At 42.8% G+C, this 20208-nt stretch overlaps 1 protein-coding gene across 1 annotated transcript in view; it reads left to right on the top strand.

The window, feature by feature from the left end:
- The window catches only part of plxnd1 (plexin D1), a 63551-nt gene that overhangs the window by 30555 nt on the left and 12788 nt on the right, over nucleotides 1-20208 (top strand). Inside the window, exons 13-23 of the mRNA XM_079677184.1 lie at nucleotides 787-932; nucleotides 5837-5942; nucleotides 7277-7416; nucleotides 7921-8100; nucleotides 8500-8584; nucleotides 8845-9108; nucleotides 12128-12277; nucleotides 15767-15881; nucleotides 16494-16601; nucleotides 18160-18272; nucleotides 19308-19412. Coding sequence (XP_079533310.1) covers nucleotides 787-932; nucleotides 5837-5942; nucleotides 7277-7416; nucleotides 7921-8100; nucleotides 8500-8584; nucleotides 8845-9108; nucleotides 12128-12277; nucleotides 15767-15881; nucleotides 16494-16601; nucleotides 18160-18272; nucleotides 19308-19412 — 1512 coding nt within the window. The remainder of the gene's footprint in view (nucleotides 1-786; nucleotides 933-5836; nucleotides 5943-7276; nucleotides 7417-7920; nucleotides 8101-8499; nucleotides 8585-8844; nucleotides 9109-12127; nucleotides 12278-15766; nucleotides 15882-16493; nucleotides 16602-18159; nucleotides 18273-19307; nucleotides 19413-20208) is intronic.

The following is a 20208-nucleotide window of genomic DNA, read 5'->3' as shown; positions in this document are numbered from 1 at the left end:
AGAACATGCCTCTGAACAACAGCAGAAATGGGACTAAGGAATTTGACAGAACAGACACGGAGTAAAAAAACAGATGAAAGGGAAAAGCACTGTGCATTAATTCCCCTGTTAAGGCTTTGCTCTCTCACCACCACCATCAGCATTCACTCTCCTCTCGACACTCAGTTCCCTAAATTGCCTCCCCACTCATCCACCTTTCTGCCGTGCTCTCCACCTCGCCTCTACAGCCCTTTCTCTCTCACTCTGTCTGTCTCTTGTGGGATGTGAAGGGGGCTCTTAGGCTGCTCTTTATTTGCATGTGCTGTAGAGGATTAGAGGCTGAAGAGTCTCAGACAGGCACATTTAAGAGCCTGCTTTGTGTGTGTGTGTGTGTGTGTGTGTGTGTGTGTGTGTGTGTGTGTGTGTGTGTGTGTGTGTGTGTGTGTGTGTGTGTGTGTGTGTGTGTGTGTGTGTGTGTGTGTGTGTGTGTGTGTGTGTGTGTGTGTGTGTGTGTGTGTGTGTGTGTACACCTAAATCACGTGTCTATTCTTTTAGATCTCAGTCTTCAGCTGAAGAACACTTAAACAAGCCACTTACCTTATCTCTCTGTGTGCCACCCTCCATGTCAGCATCAATGACAGCATTTATATTCTCTTAATTCTCTGTCATGATCATTATCAACCGTCATCAGTGGAAACATCTTTAAGGGATGTGATCTACTTATGAGCTATCATTTATGGTGCATATCACAGGCTTTTCACAGGGTTTTCCTTCCCCTTGTTCATGGCCTCACTTTGTCTTTGTCAGATCTCTCCCCTGAGGGGTCCAGTGGAGGGAGGCACCCTGCTGACAGTACAGGGCAGAAACCTGGGCCGGAGGGCGGCAGCAGTAAAGGTCTCTATTGGAGATGTGCCATGTATTCTCCTGCCTGAGCTCTACACCGTCTCTGTGGAGTAAGTATTCTAACATATGGCTTCAATAATGATTCACGAATGTGCATGTTTTATGTCAACTGAAGTGTTTGCTGTACAGACACTTCTCCCCCTTGTGCTTATTTAATTACGTTTTATATAATCTACATTGTCAGTATGACACAATGGAAGAAACAACCGATTGTCCTATTCATTATAGCAACTTATATTTATATATTTAACCCTGCTAAAATAAGTCACTGTGCGGCAATGAAGTGTGCTTATTTGACAGCTAACAATTACCGGTTGTCATGGTAACTTGACATGCTCTCAGGAAGGTGAATGGTCAGGTGCACGACGGGCAGATCAAGTAATGGAAAGATTTGTCACAGTCAATATACCTCAAAGAAATCCAGGCATGTACAGATCAGTCCTGAACAGAGTGAAACCAGACAGTACTCTGAGACACACACGACTCATTACATTTAATGGATAGAGGTCCACTAGAAGGCTCTATCTGCAGGGAAAAACCTGAAAGGTAACCATGCATTAAAAAGTTCGAGACCTAAAATATCCATCACTATAATAACAGCTTTACAGTGTATTTAAAGTCAAACTAAATTAAACACACAATACTGTCTGTTTACAAGTCTTCAATAAATGTTTTATTATACTGCCAATCATACTGGCGGGACTTAAGTTGCATTCTGGGTGATAAAGGTGTCCAATTTGGGAATGGAGGCAATAAGAAAGCATAACTTCTATCTTTGGTCAGGGTGCAACAAATAAATAAATGAGAGTTACTAAACTTCCTCTTGCAAATACCCATCTTTGATCATTAGCGTGTCCACCAGTCTCAAAACTAGAGTGCAACAATCCCTGCATGGTTTAGTTTACATGTATTCATGAGACTAATTTTATTCAAAAACAAATATTATTATGCAGCACGCTTCTCATTTGAAACGACTCCGTCGCCATTCTTCCGTAGCTCAGGGACCATCACACTGTCACCATGGCGACAGCAGGACCCCACTTTGACACCGGCACCACCGAGCTCTGTGGAAGTCGATAACTCTACAGTTGCACCCAAACTTCCTTTCAGTATCTGTAATGTTGCCTGAATGGAAGTGTTTATCTGGTCTTGCTCCGCTGAAGCTGATCATTGTATTAAGACCAGTTGGAGGGTGACCTGCGGGTCCCACCTGTCACTCCAGCAGCCTGACACATTCCCCGAAAACCTGCACATGTTGAAAACAGCGAATCGCATTTCACGTCCAGGAGTGTTCTCATCTCCTGTCCTCATTCCTCATTGGATCCTGAGGATGGTTGTTATGACAGCAGAGAATATTCTTGCTGTATGTGGCTGTGACAAATCATAACACGTTAGTGCATCTGACAATGTCAGCACATTTGACTTGCACGTACAGCTTTACATTTTCTATCCTTGTTGGGGCCTCCTGCTGATTTGATAAGATGTGATGCCATCTCATTCCCTCAACCTTTAGCCTTTACATTCAACCATAACATCAAAAGATGCTAATGTCCAGGTTCATATTTGTATTTTGTGCCTCTACTGTGACTTGTTTTGTTTTTAAATGTTGAAAAGGTATTTTTTTACTCATACTGCCTGCAGCACCTCTTTTCACCCTCAGTCTGAAACCAGAGCCCAGTCTGCTCTGATTGGTTAGCTGGCCGGCTCTGTTGTGATTGGTCAACCGCTAAGAGATGTCCCACCCCTTAGCTTATCACATACAATGCGTTGGAGCGCTAGCTAATAAAAGTGCGAGTGTTACATAGTGATGTCACTATGTTATGTATTACAAACTAAGGAGTCCAATCAAGGTGTTTCAGGCTCTCAGTGTGTGGGAGGGAAACTCATTAGGGGAACTTATTTATTAAAAACCGACCTATTCTTACCACATCGATAAATATGCCCAAAGATGAAAAGGCTGCTTAAAATTATTCACAAAAATGTCCTCCCTCAGAAGATCTCAAATTCAAAATAGACCCTACAGAAATGCCACACACACATTAGCCTGCACACACACACGCACACTGGCATATGTGACCTCATTCAGCAGGGCTGTTGAGACAGGTGTCTGCTCGTGTGCTGAGAGGTGAAAGTTCACAGCTGTGTGCCACAAGGAAAATGTGCAGCACTAGAGAGAGCGTGCTCCACTCACTAGGTGTCAACATTTAAATTAATGACAGAGTCATCCTCGGCACACCTCATTTACTGGAGTACTCCTCTAGGTTTTTGACGGAGGTCCTTCACGCTGCCCTCTTTATCACTTTCATATGAGCCTTGAGTGGCCCTCGCCCTGTCTATTTAGCCGACAACACTTATCAGCCAAACACTCTCAGAGTTGATTGTTGAAGATCCTCATCATTCACTCAAGGGAAATGATCAGAGACATCTTTAAAACTAGACAACACATTGGTGTCTGGAGCCCATAATATAGTCGCAGTAAGCGCTACTGGAATGTGAAGCAGGGGTCAGCCTGGCTCTGTCTGCTCAGGGAGCCTGCATGTCCTCTGACTGTGATCACACTGCATCAACATCACACACACACACACACACACACACACACACACACACACACACACACACACACACACACACACACACACACACACACACACACACACACACACACACACACACACACACACATACATACACATGCACACGTGCACACACACACACACACACACACACACACACACACACACACACACACACACACACACACACACACACACACACACACACACACACACAGGGTGACTGCAGGTCTGCAAACATCATAAAAACATGGAATTCAGTTTTCTCACAAAACGACATAAGGTAATAAAAAGTATTACATTTCATTTACAAGGCTTTTTTGTTTGTCTTCGAATCTGAATGGGTGATGTCACACACCTATAAACTAAAAGTGGAATATTTGTAGAAGACTGTGCCTCTCAACCTCTCATAACAACAATTTTTGGATTTAGCAGACACTTAAATTAACTTTAACTCATTAATCATTCTTTGTTGATTAATCTATCTTACATTTTTCAGACACTTTTCCAGGTCATGTTTATTTCAGTAATCTGTCATTAGACATAATTGTTATACACTACAGGTAGATCTGCAACAATCATCAATTAAGTTAATTGGCATCTTTCTCTTAATAATTTACCCTTTTTTTAACAACATGCTACTAACTTCTGGTTCCAATGTGAGGATTTTCTGGATTTCTCTGTTTTCCATTATCGTTAATGAACAAAACATGACATCTGAGAAAGTCACCTTGGACTGTGAACATGGGATGGAAATGTTTCACTACTTTTGGACATTTTATGTATCAAAATATGAATGGGGAAAATAATTGTCCAGAGAATCGATAATAAAAAATAACTGCACTATTTCCAGGGAACTATTAAAAACGAATTGATATATTCACAAATAATACTAAGACCATGCTGTCCGTAGTGGGTGTTCTTCATACTTAAGTGGTTTGTGAGACATAATAAACTGCATTGCACATGGTATTAACATTTCTTGAACAGTCATAAGTTTAACTTAACCTTGAAGAAACCCTAACACTCCCATGTCTGTGTACTGTTAATATGCTACAGGCTGAATTCCTCACACCTAAGACTTTCTTTATCTGTACAAGATATACTGGCATTATATTTGTCTTTTTTTCTAAAACAGAATAATCCTGAGCATCATGGTTCAATAGCAGATATCATATGATGTGATGTCTTTGTCTGATAGGAGTTTGATTACCAACCTGAATCCAGTTTTGGCCTGGAGCAATCCCACAGCTTTCAGTCAGATTCAGACTTCAAGTTCTCTAATCTACTCATGTCTCATTTTATTTGTCTTTTCTTTATTCTCTAAGTCAGAGCATGTGGAATGATGTTTGTTCTTCAAACAGGTGCACATCTGCCCTCATGGCATGTAACTGACAGTACTGTAATTTGATTGTAATGACACTGTTTACCTGACGCTGCTGTAATTAATGAGCACAAATGTGGACATTGCTATCAACAGATGGCTCGTACTGCAGGTTGTTTTGGAATATTCAAGCTTATAAAGGAAAGCCATGATTTAAGTGGGCTCATTACAAGCAGCAGTGGTGGCCTGACATTTAAAAACACACTCAGATGTAGCTTTCTGAGCCAGCCCTGGTCTCACACTCAACAGCCTGACCTCAGCCAAGCCCCAATCTGTCCGGCCCAGCCTCGTCTCACCGTGTGTCCTGCCAGGTCCTCCTACATAAAGCACAGCTCCTCTGCTTATGTAAATTCCCCACAATTCCTCTGTCAATCATGCAATCGCTCGCTGAGATTTAAAACCACTGTAGCGCCAGGCACCTGACTAAATAAACCTACAGGTTGTCTAGCTGGAGGAGCTGGTGATAAAGGTTGTGTTTCCCCCACAGAACATTTATTCCAGTGAGGCCCCAGAAAAGTAGATCCCTGTGCCTCGCTTCACCTCAGCGTCATTAATATGAGACGTCCCTGTAGAGCGTGCACTGAGGACACACGGCTTAATCACAGCCAGGAGGCGAGCGAACAAGCCTCAGCAGCCCCTTAATCTCCTCTGTGGTTGGACACATCTGGTGTGAGGAGCTTTAACCTTATATCGCCTAATATCTGATATAACAAGGCTTTATTGGATTCCATGTGTAAATACGGTCTGATGAATTACTTCATAACCACCGTCCTCCGAAATTAATTACAAGTCTTTGTATGGCTGTCATGATCAAGATCTCTTCATCTTTATATTGTTTCCCCTCACTTTCCAATGTTGTCTTTTTTTTATTAGTTTATTAGATTACAATTATAAACTCATTTATTTCAGTGTTCTCATCCATTATCATCACATTTTTTTTCTCTCATTATGATGACAGCTAAACAAGGAGGATGACCCTTTTTTTGAATTTGTTCAGGATGGTGTGTGTCACTGGACAGTCTTCACATGAGAGGACAGATATTGTCGAAGTGGATGTGGACCAAAGTGGGATTGGACCGTCAAAGGAGAGCTTCTCGTACTTAGTGAGTATTCTCCAGATATATACCCTCCTGCTGATTTCTGCTTTCTATTCTGTCCGTCTCTCCCTTCACATTCTTCTTCTTCTACGCTCTCTTGTTCCCCACTGGGAAAGCCTCTTCAAGTGTGTCAGTTGAGTGTTAACAGATGCATTTTATGATACTGAAGAATGCGAGTGTGTGGGAAGCTTCAAACGTTCATCCGAACTGCAACTAAGCACCATTGTCATTCTGCACTCGCTGCCAGCAAAAACAAATATGGCGATTGTTGGAATGTCCCTTTGCTCTGAATTCATCACTGGTCGAAGCGAGCTGGCCAGCATTGTGTAAATTGACCTCGACCCACACAGTTTCCCATTGGATTTGGAGTATTTAGTCATTGGAAATACCCATGTAAGCCCCTTGTTTCTTTTTGTTTGTAGACAAAGCACTTCATAATTTAGTGCTGGAACGGTCTATCATTTCAGCGGCTTCTTAGAGCAGCTCTCCCTGTGAGTCATCCCACAGAGAAATAACCCTGATCTTGAAGCCCCTCTTGATAATAAGAGGATGAAACAAATCCAGAACAACAAACATTACTCCGTGATGTTGTGGGAACTCTTCTCAGGTTTCCTTATCCATCTCCGAGATGATCAGAGTGTGAGAGGTTTTTACTGATGCACGTCGAGGGGAAGATGTGGGAGAAAGGGAAAACAGTTTTGGAGACAGGATATGTACCTCTACTGAATCTCCTTCCTCAAACTTTTCGACGGAAACATCTGCCTCCTTACGCCCACTTTGACACACAAACATACAATAGGCCTTCTCCATCCTTGCACACTAAGGAAGTGGATCCTGTCAGTGATGATAAGAAGTTTCCCTGGAGGGGAGGTTCATGTCGGGGATAGAAAAAGTTCCGAAAGAGCAGGACTGCTGATGCTAGTATCTGCAGAGCTGGACAGAGATATTAATCTTTGCCCCAGGAGCATTGTGTGTATGTGTGTGTATGTGCATGTATATATGTCTTTGCATGTGCATTATTGCCTCTTAGTATATCTGTCCTGCAAGCACTACCCCACAGGCCTGTTGGCTTCAGCAACACTTTAACATATTGCAACGTGGGCTGTCTTCACAGTTTTCTTCACTAATTTACTGTTATAGTCAGCAGCTGTCTCAGTCAATCTCCGAAGAAAATATGTTTCAACCTCAATGGAGGAGAAAATATTTTATTTGGTGTCAAGAAAAGCATCATAGAGCACAAAATACAGTTTCAGTAAGCCTGTCTTTTCGGGTGACTGTCAGATGTTTAGTGGTACATTTGATTTGTTGTTTAGATATGTGTATCTCTCGTCTGTATTCAGATCCCAAAACTGCAGTCCTTGGAGCCAACGAAGGGCTCCCGAGCGGGAGGAACTATAGTCATCATCAGCGGGGAAAACCTGGACATTGGCTCTCAGGTCAGAGTCAAGGTCAACAACACACTGGAGTGTACCATCACAGAGTGAGAACTAATTATATGATGTTGTATTTTGTTGTGGTTTATTTTTTTAGTATCAAGTCTGTCAGAGGCCTTAAATGAAAAAGTGACGTGTTATTTAATGATGCTTTAAAGTGCTGCACATGCATATAACTAATATTACATATTCTGTGCTGTGTGGCTTTGCAAGGCTTGCATGAAAGTTTGTTATAAATGTGGTTGAGGATATTACCAGTTCAAAACTTGAGACTTAAAAGTGTTTTTATTTAAAGTCTTAGAAATGTAACATTGCTCCTTAGTTGGGGCAAATTAAAACCCTTTTTACACAAGTTAGACTGCAGTCCAAGTGTCAAGTTTGCATTTTTCGGCTCTGCTTATAGTCATTTGGTCATGACAAACCATATTTATGAAAGTCTGTTATAACTGCAATAAATACATCTTTTATCCTAAGTGAAATTTTTGGGAGTTTTGAGCACTTGTAGACATTTTACGATGTGTGGTCATGATGTCTACCTCATTCTTTTTTAGCAAAACAGATGAAACCATTGAGTGCACCATGCCTCCGGCCTTACAGGCACACACTGAGTCAGTTGCAGTGTGTGTGGAGTTTGAAAACCTTCCCTGTCAAAGTGCAGAGCTGAGCACCTCCTACACCTACCAGAAGAACCCCACCATCAGCTTCATCCACCCCAAAAAGAGCTACCTCAGGTAGGTGGTCTGCTACACACATCACCAGTATCACAGCCAAGATGCCTCGAACATCTCAAGCTGGAGGACAGCAGTTCCCCTCCCAGAGTCGCTGACTTAAGTCATTACTGTAATGTCGTCCTGATGTGCAGCGTTTTCTCCCTATTGTGTTCTAAATAGCACAGTGTGCATGTGACAGCATAGCGGCATGTCTTTGATGACATGTGTGCGGATTTGCACTACAGTCAAACTGTTTTGCATTATTATCTGGTTCTGTCTGTCTCCTATTTTGGTACCGTGTCCCAAAAGTATTTGCATACCATTGTGAATTTGACACATTTTTGTCAAGGCTGAGATGTGACGCTCTGTCCGTATCTCTGTGTGTATGTGAATGTGTGTTTTTGTGTGTGTGTGCCACAGTGGAGGCAGGATCATCACAGTGACGGGTCAGGGTTTTGATCTGGTGCAGAGTGTCAACATGGAGGTGATGGAAATTGGAGAAAAAGTAAGTAATCAACAGATTTTTTACCAACCTATAAATATAGAGGAATATATGCAACAATAGCCCCATAAATCCCGCGAGCAAGATATAAAATGTCAATGGTAGAGTGAATTTTAGTGAATAAGCGTGTTATTAATAGTTGTAAAACTATTCCCACAAGAGAGAAGCACCTATTGACAGTTTAAAGTTAATTATGTTACAGATAATGACATGAACCATGAAATCCATTTTAAGCTACTTTGTCTCCTCTGGTACTTCTTCAGCGCTGCTCAGTGGTCTCTCCCTTCACAATCACCTGCCCCTCCCCGGCATCCAGCCAGTCCCAGCAGACCACCACGCAGTTTATCTTGAACGGAGTCCTCTACACGGGCGACAACCCCTTCACCTTTGATAGCGATGAAGAGGATGGGGAGCCTCATAAAGGTCACTTCCCGTTGGAGTACGTTGAAGACCCCCAGTTCTTCACTGCCAGCAAGGAGAAGCTGATTAAACACCACCCAGGAGAGCCACTGACACTCATCATCAACGTGAGTGACCCTGCAGAGACAGGAAGTCAAGATTAGTGCTTCATTGTTATGTTGGCTTCCTGAAAGTCGAGCCCAATGCTCTTATCAAATGTTTGTGTTTGAGACAATGTTGTTAACCTCTAAGTTTGGGTTTTATTTCATATACTATATATTGTGTGCAGCAATAGTTTGCAATGGTTTTAGGGTTGGATCACAAATTATCCTGAAAACAATCTATAGATTCTTTAGCAGGTAATGTTGACCATACTGGTTTGCCTGCTTAGCATGCTAACATTTGATAACTTGCATTAAACACAAGATTCATCTGAGGTTTATGGGAATTTCATTAAGGTTGCAGGTATTTGGTTGGACTCCAAAGTTTTAGACAAAAAAGTAATTGCTCGAGATAAACAAAAATCGAGGAGTTTAAACAGAGCCATTTATCCTGAGTAGAACATGAAATTCTGCACAAAATATTGTCTGCCGTTGTTGTGACATTTCCCTAAAAATACAAAAATGCTGACCTTATAGAGTCAGGGGATCGCCAAAGGAGGATACATCCTCTGGGGGCCATGAATGCCTTCAATGTCTGAACAACTAACTAACTCATTTTGTGAGATATTTCAGTAAGGGCCAAAGAGATGGACCAATTGGCCACTAACTGCCATTGCCATCAACACAGCTAACATGGCTTGAAATCTGATGAAAACACAGAATAGTCTACATTTTATATTTATTGAGAACGGTCAGACTTAAAAGGAGTATCAGTGAAAACACCAGCTTTGACAATCTCTGCTTCTAACACTCCTTTTGGAAATACTACACAGAACAAGCGATGGTATTCTCTTAAGGTTTCTTGGCTCCAAAAGCGGCACTCCTGTAAACTGCCTGCGCCCACTGTGAAGAGCAGACAAGCCTGAGCGTTCCTTTTATTAATATTCACTTAAACCAGAGGCACATAAAACACATCAAAGACCCCGTCCGCTGAGACGTGTTGATTTCAGTCGGGGGTCGGAGAGGGGGGGAGGGTGCAGTGGCAGCTCTGTAGGAGGTCCCATGTTCCCGTGGCCTGGTTGATCTGAGCACCTGTCTGCATGGATTCGTCACCCCAACAGGCTGCAGGCTGTGACACCGTATGACATTCAAACGCTAACAGTACAGACAGGGACGTTTGAATTCAGCTTCCTCTTGATGTGTTTGTGAGGATCAGGATGAGGCCCCTGCAGGAATCGCTGCCTCAGCCTGTCTACAATGACGACTTGTCGGCTGTTGTTTCCTGTTTTCTTTAGGAAGGTGGATTCCACTTGTGGTTGACCTGAAGGAGGGAGGAAGATTGTGTGTGTTTGTTTAATAGGGAGCTTGTTAGTCAGCCAGATCCTATATTAAGGACCCATGCTGGAATGTGGGTGGATTTTGTTTGCTTTCATCCTGTTTTGGCCTTCAGAATCCATTGTTTTGGTTAAATGAGTTTAATTTGGAAAATGTTTTGATGTATACATTATGATTTACAATATGCTCCAACATATTCAGTTTGATTATGGGTTGCACTTTGTGCCCATATGCATGTATGAGCAATGTTTGTGTGTGTGTGCGTGTGTGGGTAGTGCAAGTGTTTTGTCTGAGTTAGGAAGCATTTGTTGACAGAGACCCAGGGGGTGGCATCCTGCAGTGGGGACAGGACAGGGCCCTGAGGGTGTAATCAAAGCAAGGAAGCACACTGGGGATAAACACACACACACACACACACACACACACACACACACACACACACACACACACACACACACACACACACACACACACACACACACACACACACACACACACACACACACACACACACACACACACACACACACAGCCGCACGCACAGGCTTCCTCACTCGTCATTTGTATATCAAAGGAAAATAACATTTTCATACACATTGGGTATTTTTTTTGCATTTCTTTGGCTTCACTCCGATATAATAATAATAATAACACGGTACATTCAAAGTTAACTTCAGAGGTGTATAAATTGTGTGACACCCCTAAAAACAAGTTTGATATGACAAGAAACAAGAGTAGTCAGCTTTTAATTTTGTATTTAAAGAAAAGAATTAAGATTAATTGTAAAATTAATATCCATAAGAGTTTACTATAAATACATAAATAAATAGAAAGGAGGGATGCCATGTTCTGCATCTATGGGCCTATAGAGCAAGCACACCATCATTTTCTTTAACCCTATCTCCCACATATTTGGTGTACGGCTTATTTACTTGAACAGAATAAGCAAAATAACTCTAGATTCAGCTAGCGGTGCATTTTTACAGCTTTTAGGATATAACGTCTTTTAGAAGCAGTGATATCCTGAACGTTCGTCCCTACTAGTGCTCCAAAAACACTGGGTGCTACAGTTTTTAATGATGCAACTTGAAAGTATCTTTCATTATACCCTCCCAGCCTGGTAAAGATCTTTCATACTCTAAGTCCCAGAGGCTTTCTGTTACAGTCTCCAACTCTAAGCTGAGATAACCCCTGGTTACATCACTACACAGAATACATAAAAAACATTTGGATCATTGTTTCTGTTTGCCTGGCTGAGTGGTCGTGGAGAAGACGTTAGCAGTGTGAGGTCGGGCTTGGATTGCAACAGGACAGAGTTGGATTAAAAAAGGCTTACACCAACAGACTTCTGTAAAGGCCCTGAGAATGTTATTTTGGGCAGACGCAGGGATGACTGTCAGCGGGTTTGTATGTAGAAACTTGCTTGGCCATGTAGGAGAGGCAGCGGGAATGTTTGCTGCTTTAAGCTGAACTCGAGCCCAAACTAGAGGATTTTTTCTGCTGGCTTCCTCTGTGTGACAGCTGCATGACAGGCCTGCCGCAGCTCGGTTTCTCTGTTTGTGTGGATACGAGAATGTTTTTGTGTCTGCATGTATGTGAGGTTGTGAGCCGCTGTGGCCTTCATGTATGTTATCTGTGCCTGTTCAAACCAGGCCCCTCTAGTCTCTCTCCACTGACCGGCTGACGGCTGTTTTGTTCGTTTCTGGCACAGAAAGGACCGAGCGATCTGGAGCTGATGCCGGAGGAATACTCAGTGATGATTGGCTCTTATCCCTGTAACATCAGCTTCCACAACGACCAGCTGTTCCACTGCACCATCAATGGGCTGCTGAGCTCCAACGAGAACGAGCTCCCTGTCACTGTAAGTATGCAAACATGTGAGACACCACAATAAAATAAAAAATAAACACGCAAGCTACTGTAGTGTTGGAAATATTGCTGCTTAGACCCTGATAATTTAAGGATATCACCCATCTGTCACACAGTACTCGTAAGCCAAACATTTTATCAGAATTTCAGACCATCTGTGATGTTCATTGAAACAGATTTGATCCGCTCTACCATGCACTGTCAGTCACAAGTGTGCATTATGAATGGTTTGTAGTCTCTGAGCCTGCCTCCATGAATCAGCAGTCAGTGGTGAGCCTTCACTTAGCGCCACAATGCCACAGTCGAACAATTAAATGTTTACCTCATACCCTTTATCTCTTCAATCCCTTATCAGCCTGTCTATAATCGTCTATCTCACAAAGCCTATCCGCTCACAGCAAGTCCTCTGATTCATCGATGATCTCCTCGCTTCTGTTTTTGTTTCGTCTTCGAGTTCCCTCTATCTCAATTAAAGGACCTAATGAAGTCTAGGTTGAACACTTCAGTCTTGATAAAATCAGACTCTCTCTTTGTCTAGGCATGTCTCCCATCTGTTGTTGTCTGTCCCGATAGGGCTTTATTAAGTGGGCGTTCATCTATATTTAAATACGGACTGAGAGTGGTTCGCCGAAATAGCTCAGAAACATATTACTCCATCTCTTTTAGGCAAGTTGAGTTGCACTGTAAGAAAACGTACTGTATCCCCACTTTGACACAGAAATAGCTGGAAAGCTCTTTTATCCCCCCTACCCCCTCTCTCTCCTCGTGTACCTGTGGCTCATTGTCATCCCCACCCAACCCTGTCTGCCTCTCAGGATGTCTGAGAATAAACACATGCAATTAGCGAAGACATAAAAGCGAGGGCAGGGGTCAAATGAGATGTCATAACACAAATGGGTGGGCTGCCTGCGTGTGAGGAGTGAGAATGATTTGTGTGCACATTCGACAGAGGCATAAACAACATACGTTTTCCCCTTGTGTCAGCCCATTTGTATAAATGCATACTGTATATGTAGGGCCGTTGCGTGGCTTATGGCCATTTATGTTTCTTCACTTACCTTCTGTTGCACATCTATTTTTACACGCCTGTGTTTAGCTTGGCTCTGAAGTGGAGCTGAGCAGCAGAAGTGGATGTGGGGAAGCAGTGTTTTTGTACCCTGAGCAAAACAGGAACATGGAACAATGGCATTTTCCCCTCCATTACACCAGGCATGGCTATTGCAGTCGCCTTCTCGCGCTGGTCTGGGTAAATACATTTCTGGACCAGAAGGAGGAAGATGAATTGAGAAAAAAGCAGGAGAGAGCCTTTTGAGCCAGATTCCCCCTCAGAGTAAGACCAGCGTATGAGGGATTTGGTTTGAGGATTGGAGGCTTTTTATCTGAGGCTCTTTTGATGAAGTATGCTCGGATTGTGGCAGGAAAGGGAAGGATGTGAGGAGGGACCACAGAGACCCTGCTGACTAATCAGAAGGCAGAAGTGCAAGTCCTTTTCTTGTCACATCTGGGTTGCTCTGAACTGGATGACTCCTACAGCTCGTTGCAGCGAGAGGCCATTTTTCTAAATCTACACTCTGCAATTTATTTCTGTGTCTGCACCTGTGCCCATGAAAAAAACGATGTGTCTGTGTTTATTTGTTTAGTTATTTGTGTTCCCATTAACAGCTTCCCATGATATATTGCAGGTATGATTGTTCTGTATTACAGAGAACATATTTAATGCATTCTCTGCTCATTACTGCTCCTCCTTGTTCTCCCTCTGTCTTTGTCTCTGTTTTTCAAAATCAAATTTGCTTTATTATTATAATAATAATAATAATAATAATGAGAGTATTGCCACATAGCAGATGTACAAGATTTACAATAGTGTAATGCTGAATAAATTAAGAACAAAGACAACAAAGGATTATATTGGACTCCAACCAAGTATCCAGGGAGGTATTTAACAGTTGCAGATTTTAAAGATGAAATGCTTTTTTCCCTCTTTCCTTTATTTCCTCAGACTTGTGCCGAAGCTGAAACATGTTGTAGTCTATTGTGTTAATGACTTGGAATAATGGTCCATAATGATAACAAATCCAAATATATTCTAAAAAGAAAAACTATTAAGTGAAACATAGACAACCAAATATCTTATAATACAAATGTATATCAATAAATATACATAAATAATAAAGTATATTAAGATAGTATGTGTATACATAAAAGCATTTTAAGGTACACTACAAGTAGCTGTAGTTACATTAGGTTTAATGTTCCTTCTCAAGAAGATATGCTACATTACATGAGTGAGTTTTATTGCTGATTAAATTATGTTTTATGCGCTGAATTGAGATGCTCTTCATCCCTTAAGACTTCTTCTAACTGGATGATCATACAAGTCTCAGATTGCGTGTAAGCAAGGCAGCCTTAAGTGGTATATTTATATTAATTAGTCTTAGGAGAAGAGACAGAATATTTTGTCTACGACTTAAATCAAATGTATGATTTTATGTTATGTTTTAAACATGTTCCCCGCTGCAATGGTTGAATGGAATCTGTATGGGTTGCACACCAATACACCACTACTACTTTAACTATGATCAAATAAAAGATGTATGAAAATAAGATAAAATAATTGGACATGATGAGAAAAACACTAGGATGTCAAGATAATTCTAAGAATCATCATATCATCAACAACTTCCAACATCATCAACAATCTCATCCACTTTCAATATCAATCTCAGCCAAGGATGAGTGCACTAGACACCTACCAGTACAAAGCATGAGATCAAATTCAATTAGGGTTCACAGCTCACAAGGGTACATGGTCATTTGTAGATGGCCCTTCAATCTCTTCTTGAAAGAGGCTCTGGACTCTATTTCAGCGAGGTAGTTTGGCAATGAGTTCCATTCCATTATAGCTCTATAAGACACAGAAGATTTCAGAAGATTGGTCCTGGGTTTAGGTGCCAGTAGATGGCCTGATGTAGCTTGTCTAGTCTTATGGTCATGCTCATCTCTTGTGTAAACTATTTGATCATAAAAATACAGTGGTCTTTTGCTAAATTGGACACTTTTTAGAAACGTTTCTCAACCGGAAGCCATGATAGGTTTATATGCATAACTCCAATATGAGTGCCCTTCGAACAGTGGAGAGCTAGTCTGTCTGGCAGCCTTGTTTTGAGCTATTTGTCATTTCTGTATATGTGTTTTTGCTGCTGATGACCATATGACCGGACAGTACTCAAGATGTGACAAAACCAGAGACTTGTTTCAAAGTGGTTGGTGTTACATACTTTGTACATTTTCTTGTCACCTTTCCATTTTAGTTACGATACTGTCTATTTGCTTTGTCCACCGTAAACCACAATCAAGAACAATGCCAAGCAACTTAGTCTTGTTTACCTGTTCCACTGGCTGACGGTAATATTAAAGCGATAACATAATCAGAAGAGGCGCTCACTCCACTGTCCTGTGTTGTTCCTTTTTCTCTTTCTAGGTGCAAGTGGGGAACTTTCGTCACACCATCGCCATAGTGCAGCTCGGAGGCAGCGAGCTGGCCATCGTGGTGTCCATTGTGGTGTGCTGCGTGCTGCTGCTGCTGTGCACTGTGGGTAGGTTATGTACACACGCTCTCCAGCAGATGATGGATGTGTGCCTGCTGTAGCGATGGATGCTGCAGATGTGGAACAGATCAAAGGAATTTGGGGGTCAGAGTGTCCCGCACTTGATTCATCCCTCTTCAGTTTCCGAAGCACAAAGACCCTACTGTTCCTCTCCCTGTCCGCTCTGTGTGTGTGCTGATGTGTGTCTGTGTGTGCGTATTCTGCATTCCTCGTGTGTGCAGGGCAGGTGTATGGGTGAAAATTGGTGTTATGGTGGATTGTCATACAGTATCCTGCTATAAATCAGCTGTCTGCAGATATTCACAGAAGCCACATTAGGGTTAGATGTTGTATGCAAATGAACTCCTGAAATAACATGTGCATAACTGTTATTTATAGATATACAAGCAACATTTTTACTGACGTGATCACAAATACATTCATGTACATTTTCTTCACAGGCTGACAAAAGGTGATATAAAAATTATTCCTGTGTGTCATTTCAGAAAACTTTAAATCCCTTTGATCTAACAGATTACTGTCTTGTTTACTTGACGCTGTCAGTGTGGATAACGGTCCTCGGGATGAAAACATAATACAACTGCATTTTATTTTTCCCAGCCCTTGTAGTGTACTGCACGAAGAGCCGGAGGGCAGAGCGCTACTGGCAGAAAACACTGCTGCAAATGGAGGAGATGGAGTCACAGATCAGAGATGAGATCCGTAAAGGTGTGTTTGCACAGGAACGCCCACATGCACAGACTGACACACACACACACACACGCGCACGCACACGCACATGCACATGCACACACACACACACACACACCCTTTAGTGCAGGCTGTGCTATCGGAGTTTTTTAGAAAGCCAATTATGTTTTTTGTCGATTGACATGAAAAAGGGGCTTGTGGGAAGACTGAAATATTGACCACATATATTTGTGTGTGTGTGTGTTTGCAAAGTGTGTGTTTGAGATTGTTTCTAGTCTGAAGTGGGAGGGAGACATGACAGATTTGTGCCGAGTAAGCGTGACTCATGAAACGCAGTGTCTGACAAATGATCAGTCACATGCACATAGCCTGTGCCGTGGCTACTCTTGATGAACAAGACCTGTGTGTGTGTTCGTGCTGTGTGTGAGTGTATTTGTGTTTCCAGGGCATTAGAGTAAAGCCGTGTGAAGGCCACTCCGCGTCTGAGCAACCAGATTTATAGCGTAGAGATGGGGGGGACGGATAGAGAAAGAGAAATGGAGGGAGGAAGCGATAGGAGCGGGAGTCAGGGCCGCGAGTCCGGGGAGAAGCAAAAGCGTGGGAGGGAGTGGAGGGGGGGGGGGGGGGGTGGGGGCGAGGTTGTTTAGTCAGAGGACACAGATAGATTTGTGGCCGAGTTCAGGGTGAGTGTGCAGAAAGCGACAGATAGTTCTGCGAAGACGAAAGATGTGATAAAAGCAAAAGAAGAGGGAGTGAAGGAAAATGGGAAATTGACATATTCCAGGTTTCACAGGAATGAGAGGGTTGTGGTATTTGTCTGCAAAGTGAGGCAGAAGGGAGGTTTGGTATTCAGGCATGCTGCGTCTAATCAGGAGCAAGGTGTGAACTGACTGCTGGTTTAGAGGATGCTTTTCTGAGCAGGAGCATAAATAACCTGCAGGAGTAAAGGAAATATGTTTAAATCCCTCAGGTCTAGCATTCCCTTCTCTCCACACAAACACAGTCTGAAGAAACTGGCATTGTAACCTAAATATGTCTCTCATCCTGTGACAGGAAGAGCTTTTCTATAAAGGGATCTCCAGCCTCTCATTAGAGGAGAACATTATCCTCTCCTGGAACATGCTATCCTATAAAGTGGCTACAACATTAGCATTAGATTTCAGTCAGTGTCTGGACATGCTGATACTGTTTCTGCAGCATGTAAACCCCCGCCTGCACACATGTTTTGGATGAAGGAGTGGATTTGGCTGCTCTGGTTGTCCTTTGCTAAATATTTGCCTGCATCCAGAGCTGGACTGAAATAAAGAGAGGGAGTGGGGAGAAGATCAGTGCATACGTTTTTGCTTAGATTTAGGGAAATCAAATGATACATTTCTGTGTCTCATCTAAAATCTCTTTTACTGAATTCACCCAGATTCTCACGAGCCCACCGGGAGAATTTGATATGTAACGCATTAGCATTTGAACAGATTTCTGAGTCATTTTGCTTGGCAACGAATGAAGCTTAAGGGCTGTGGTTTAAAATCAAACAGCCCCCGGAATACATCTTTATTTTTATTTATTTGCTTCCTTCTAGGCTTTGCAGAGCTCCAGACGGACATGACAGACCTGACCAAGGAGTTGAATCGCAGCCAGGGCATCCCCTTCCTGGAGTACAAACAGTTTGTCACACGCACCTTTTTCCCCAAGGTGAGAAAGCTTATCCCATTTCTCCTCACTATCTGATTTCAACTGGCAGACTGACCATACCATTTTTCAAAACAGGATTAACTATTATTTTTCTTCCCAACGCATGTATATAGGATGAAAATTCACCTTGAAACTTTGAACCATACAGCAGCAGCTAGGCAAGTGTAGCTCAGTTTGGCACCCTGCAGGAGAGTTAATGTGTTCTCTGTAGGTAAGCATTTTCCTCGTGTGTGAGCCATCTTGAAGGAAGAATTGGGGTCTATCAGTTTGTGGGTGTTTTTCCACCGATACAGACTAACAGAACTCAGGGGACTTTGTCTTACAACCACAGACATGGACCTTCTAGGAGCCAGAATAATGGCGGGCACTGAGACAAGGAAACTTTCCCCCTGATTTCTCAAAACACACTCCTCACCCAGCTCACACACCCACACTGTTTTGTGAGAATACAATATCTTTCACAACGGCAGCTGCGCTGGTTTGTTAGAGTACACACTGTTTGTAGTCAAGAAGGAAGTGAGTGGGGAGAGTGCTGAAAAGCTGCATGGAGGAAAACTTAAATTCAAGTGTTGCTGCTTCATCGTCTCTCATAGTTTTCCGCTAAAACACTTTCCTCACGACCCTTTGTGCTCTGTTTTTCCTACTAGAGCTTCTGGTTCTTGTAGATTACACACACACAACAATGTTGGACACAGACTTAGACACAGTGAGAATACAAGCCAAATGTAGCTGTCCTGAAATGAAGGACAGAGTTGAAAGCCTGCCTCTTGGCTCTGGGTCAGGCGGTCTCTGAAGCCATTAAGGATCGTGACGTTTCGTGTCACGGTGTTATGTTTCCTTTTCATGGCCAGTCAGGGGCCTACTCAGGGTCTCTTTGTGGAGTTTTGCCCTTTGGTTCTACAGTAGATAGCCAATTTCCCGCCAAAGTCTCAAGGCCAGCTCTTTTGTTTTCCCTGTCTTTATCATCTCCCTGTGTTTATGAATAGTGCTGACATTGCATTACAGTTTTTTTGTGTGTGTGTTTATGTGTTTTAGATGTTTTCGGATTACGAGAAGAGTCTGGTGCAGCCTGCCTTCGAGTATGATGGCCTGGGCCCTCGAGTGCTGCCGGAGACCCACCCGCTGCTGCAGGACTGGCAGGTGAGGGGTTAAGCCATTAGGGTTTCTTCTGCCAGAGTGCATTGATGTGGCTCCTTTTTCAATCCCTTGCTTCAACTGGGTCACGCACGCTGAAGCTTATTAAGGTTTCCCATTCGGCGTGTTGTTGATGAGGAGTAAAGAAAAGCACATTGTGGTTCTCTTTTTCTTTTTGAAATGTGTTTGTGGAGTGAAATCAGTGGGCTGTTTGAGTGAGCTTATGCTCTTGAGTGTGCAGATATGAAAACTAATGCATGTCATTCAATGGTTTCTAGTGAGTGAGACACAATATTTCAGCTTGTCAAACAACACGCTGCCCACCAAGTTGATGGCAGGTTGTTTTCAACTTCCCACTGGCTCACGGCCGAACAGTCTACTTTTCATCAAAAATACATCTCTTGTTGTGGATTTGGTTAGTGGATGGGAGTAAGAGTTATAAAGAGAGAGTGGGAGAGGGAGCGTGCACTTTCACAAAACTCTGCAAATGCGGGATGAAAGCTAAAGCATGTGCATGTGTGTCTGTGCACGTCAGAAAGAGAGAAAGTAACGATCGCAGCGCTGGTTTTGGGTCGGCAGCCGGGGGAGGCTGTCTAGCAATGATGAAGTGCCTTGGATCCACATCGTCTTCCCAGGAAGTGTTTTCCAGGTCACAGCAAATAAATCTCATAGGCGGGCATTTATCTTAATGGACACCCCTGTTCTCCTTCTGTCAGACTGCAAACCACACCATATGGCTGCAGTCCAGAGGGAAGACTTCATCACACTGCTGCTTAGTCGCACCCACAGATAGACCATACTC

Source organism: Notothenia rossii (genome assembly GCF_949606895.1).
Source record: "Notothenia rossii genome assembly, chromosome: 4".
NCBI classification, from domain to species: Eukaryota; Metazoa; Chordata; class Actinopteri; order Perciformes; family Nototheniidae; genus Notothenia; species Notothenia rossii.
Note: the sequence above shows the minus strand (reverse complement) of the source record. Positions and strands in the feature narration are given on the sequence as shown.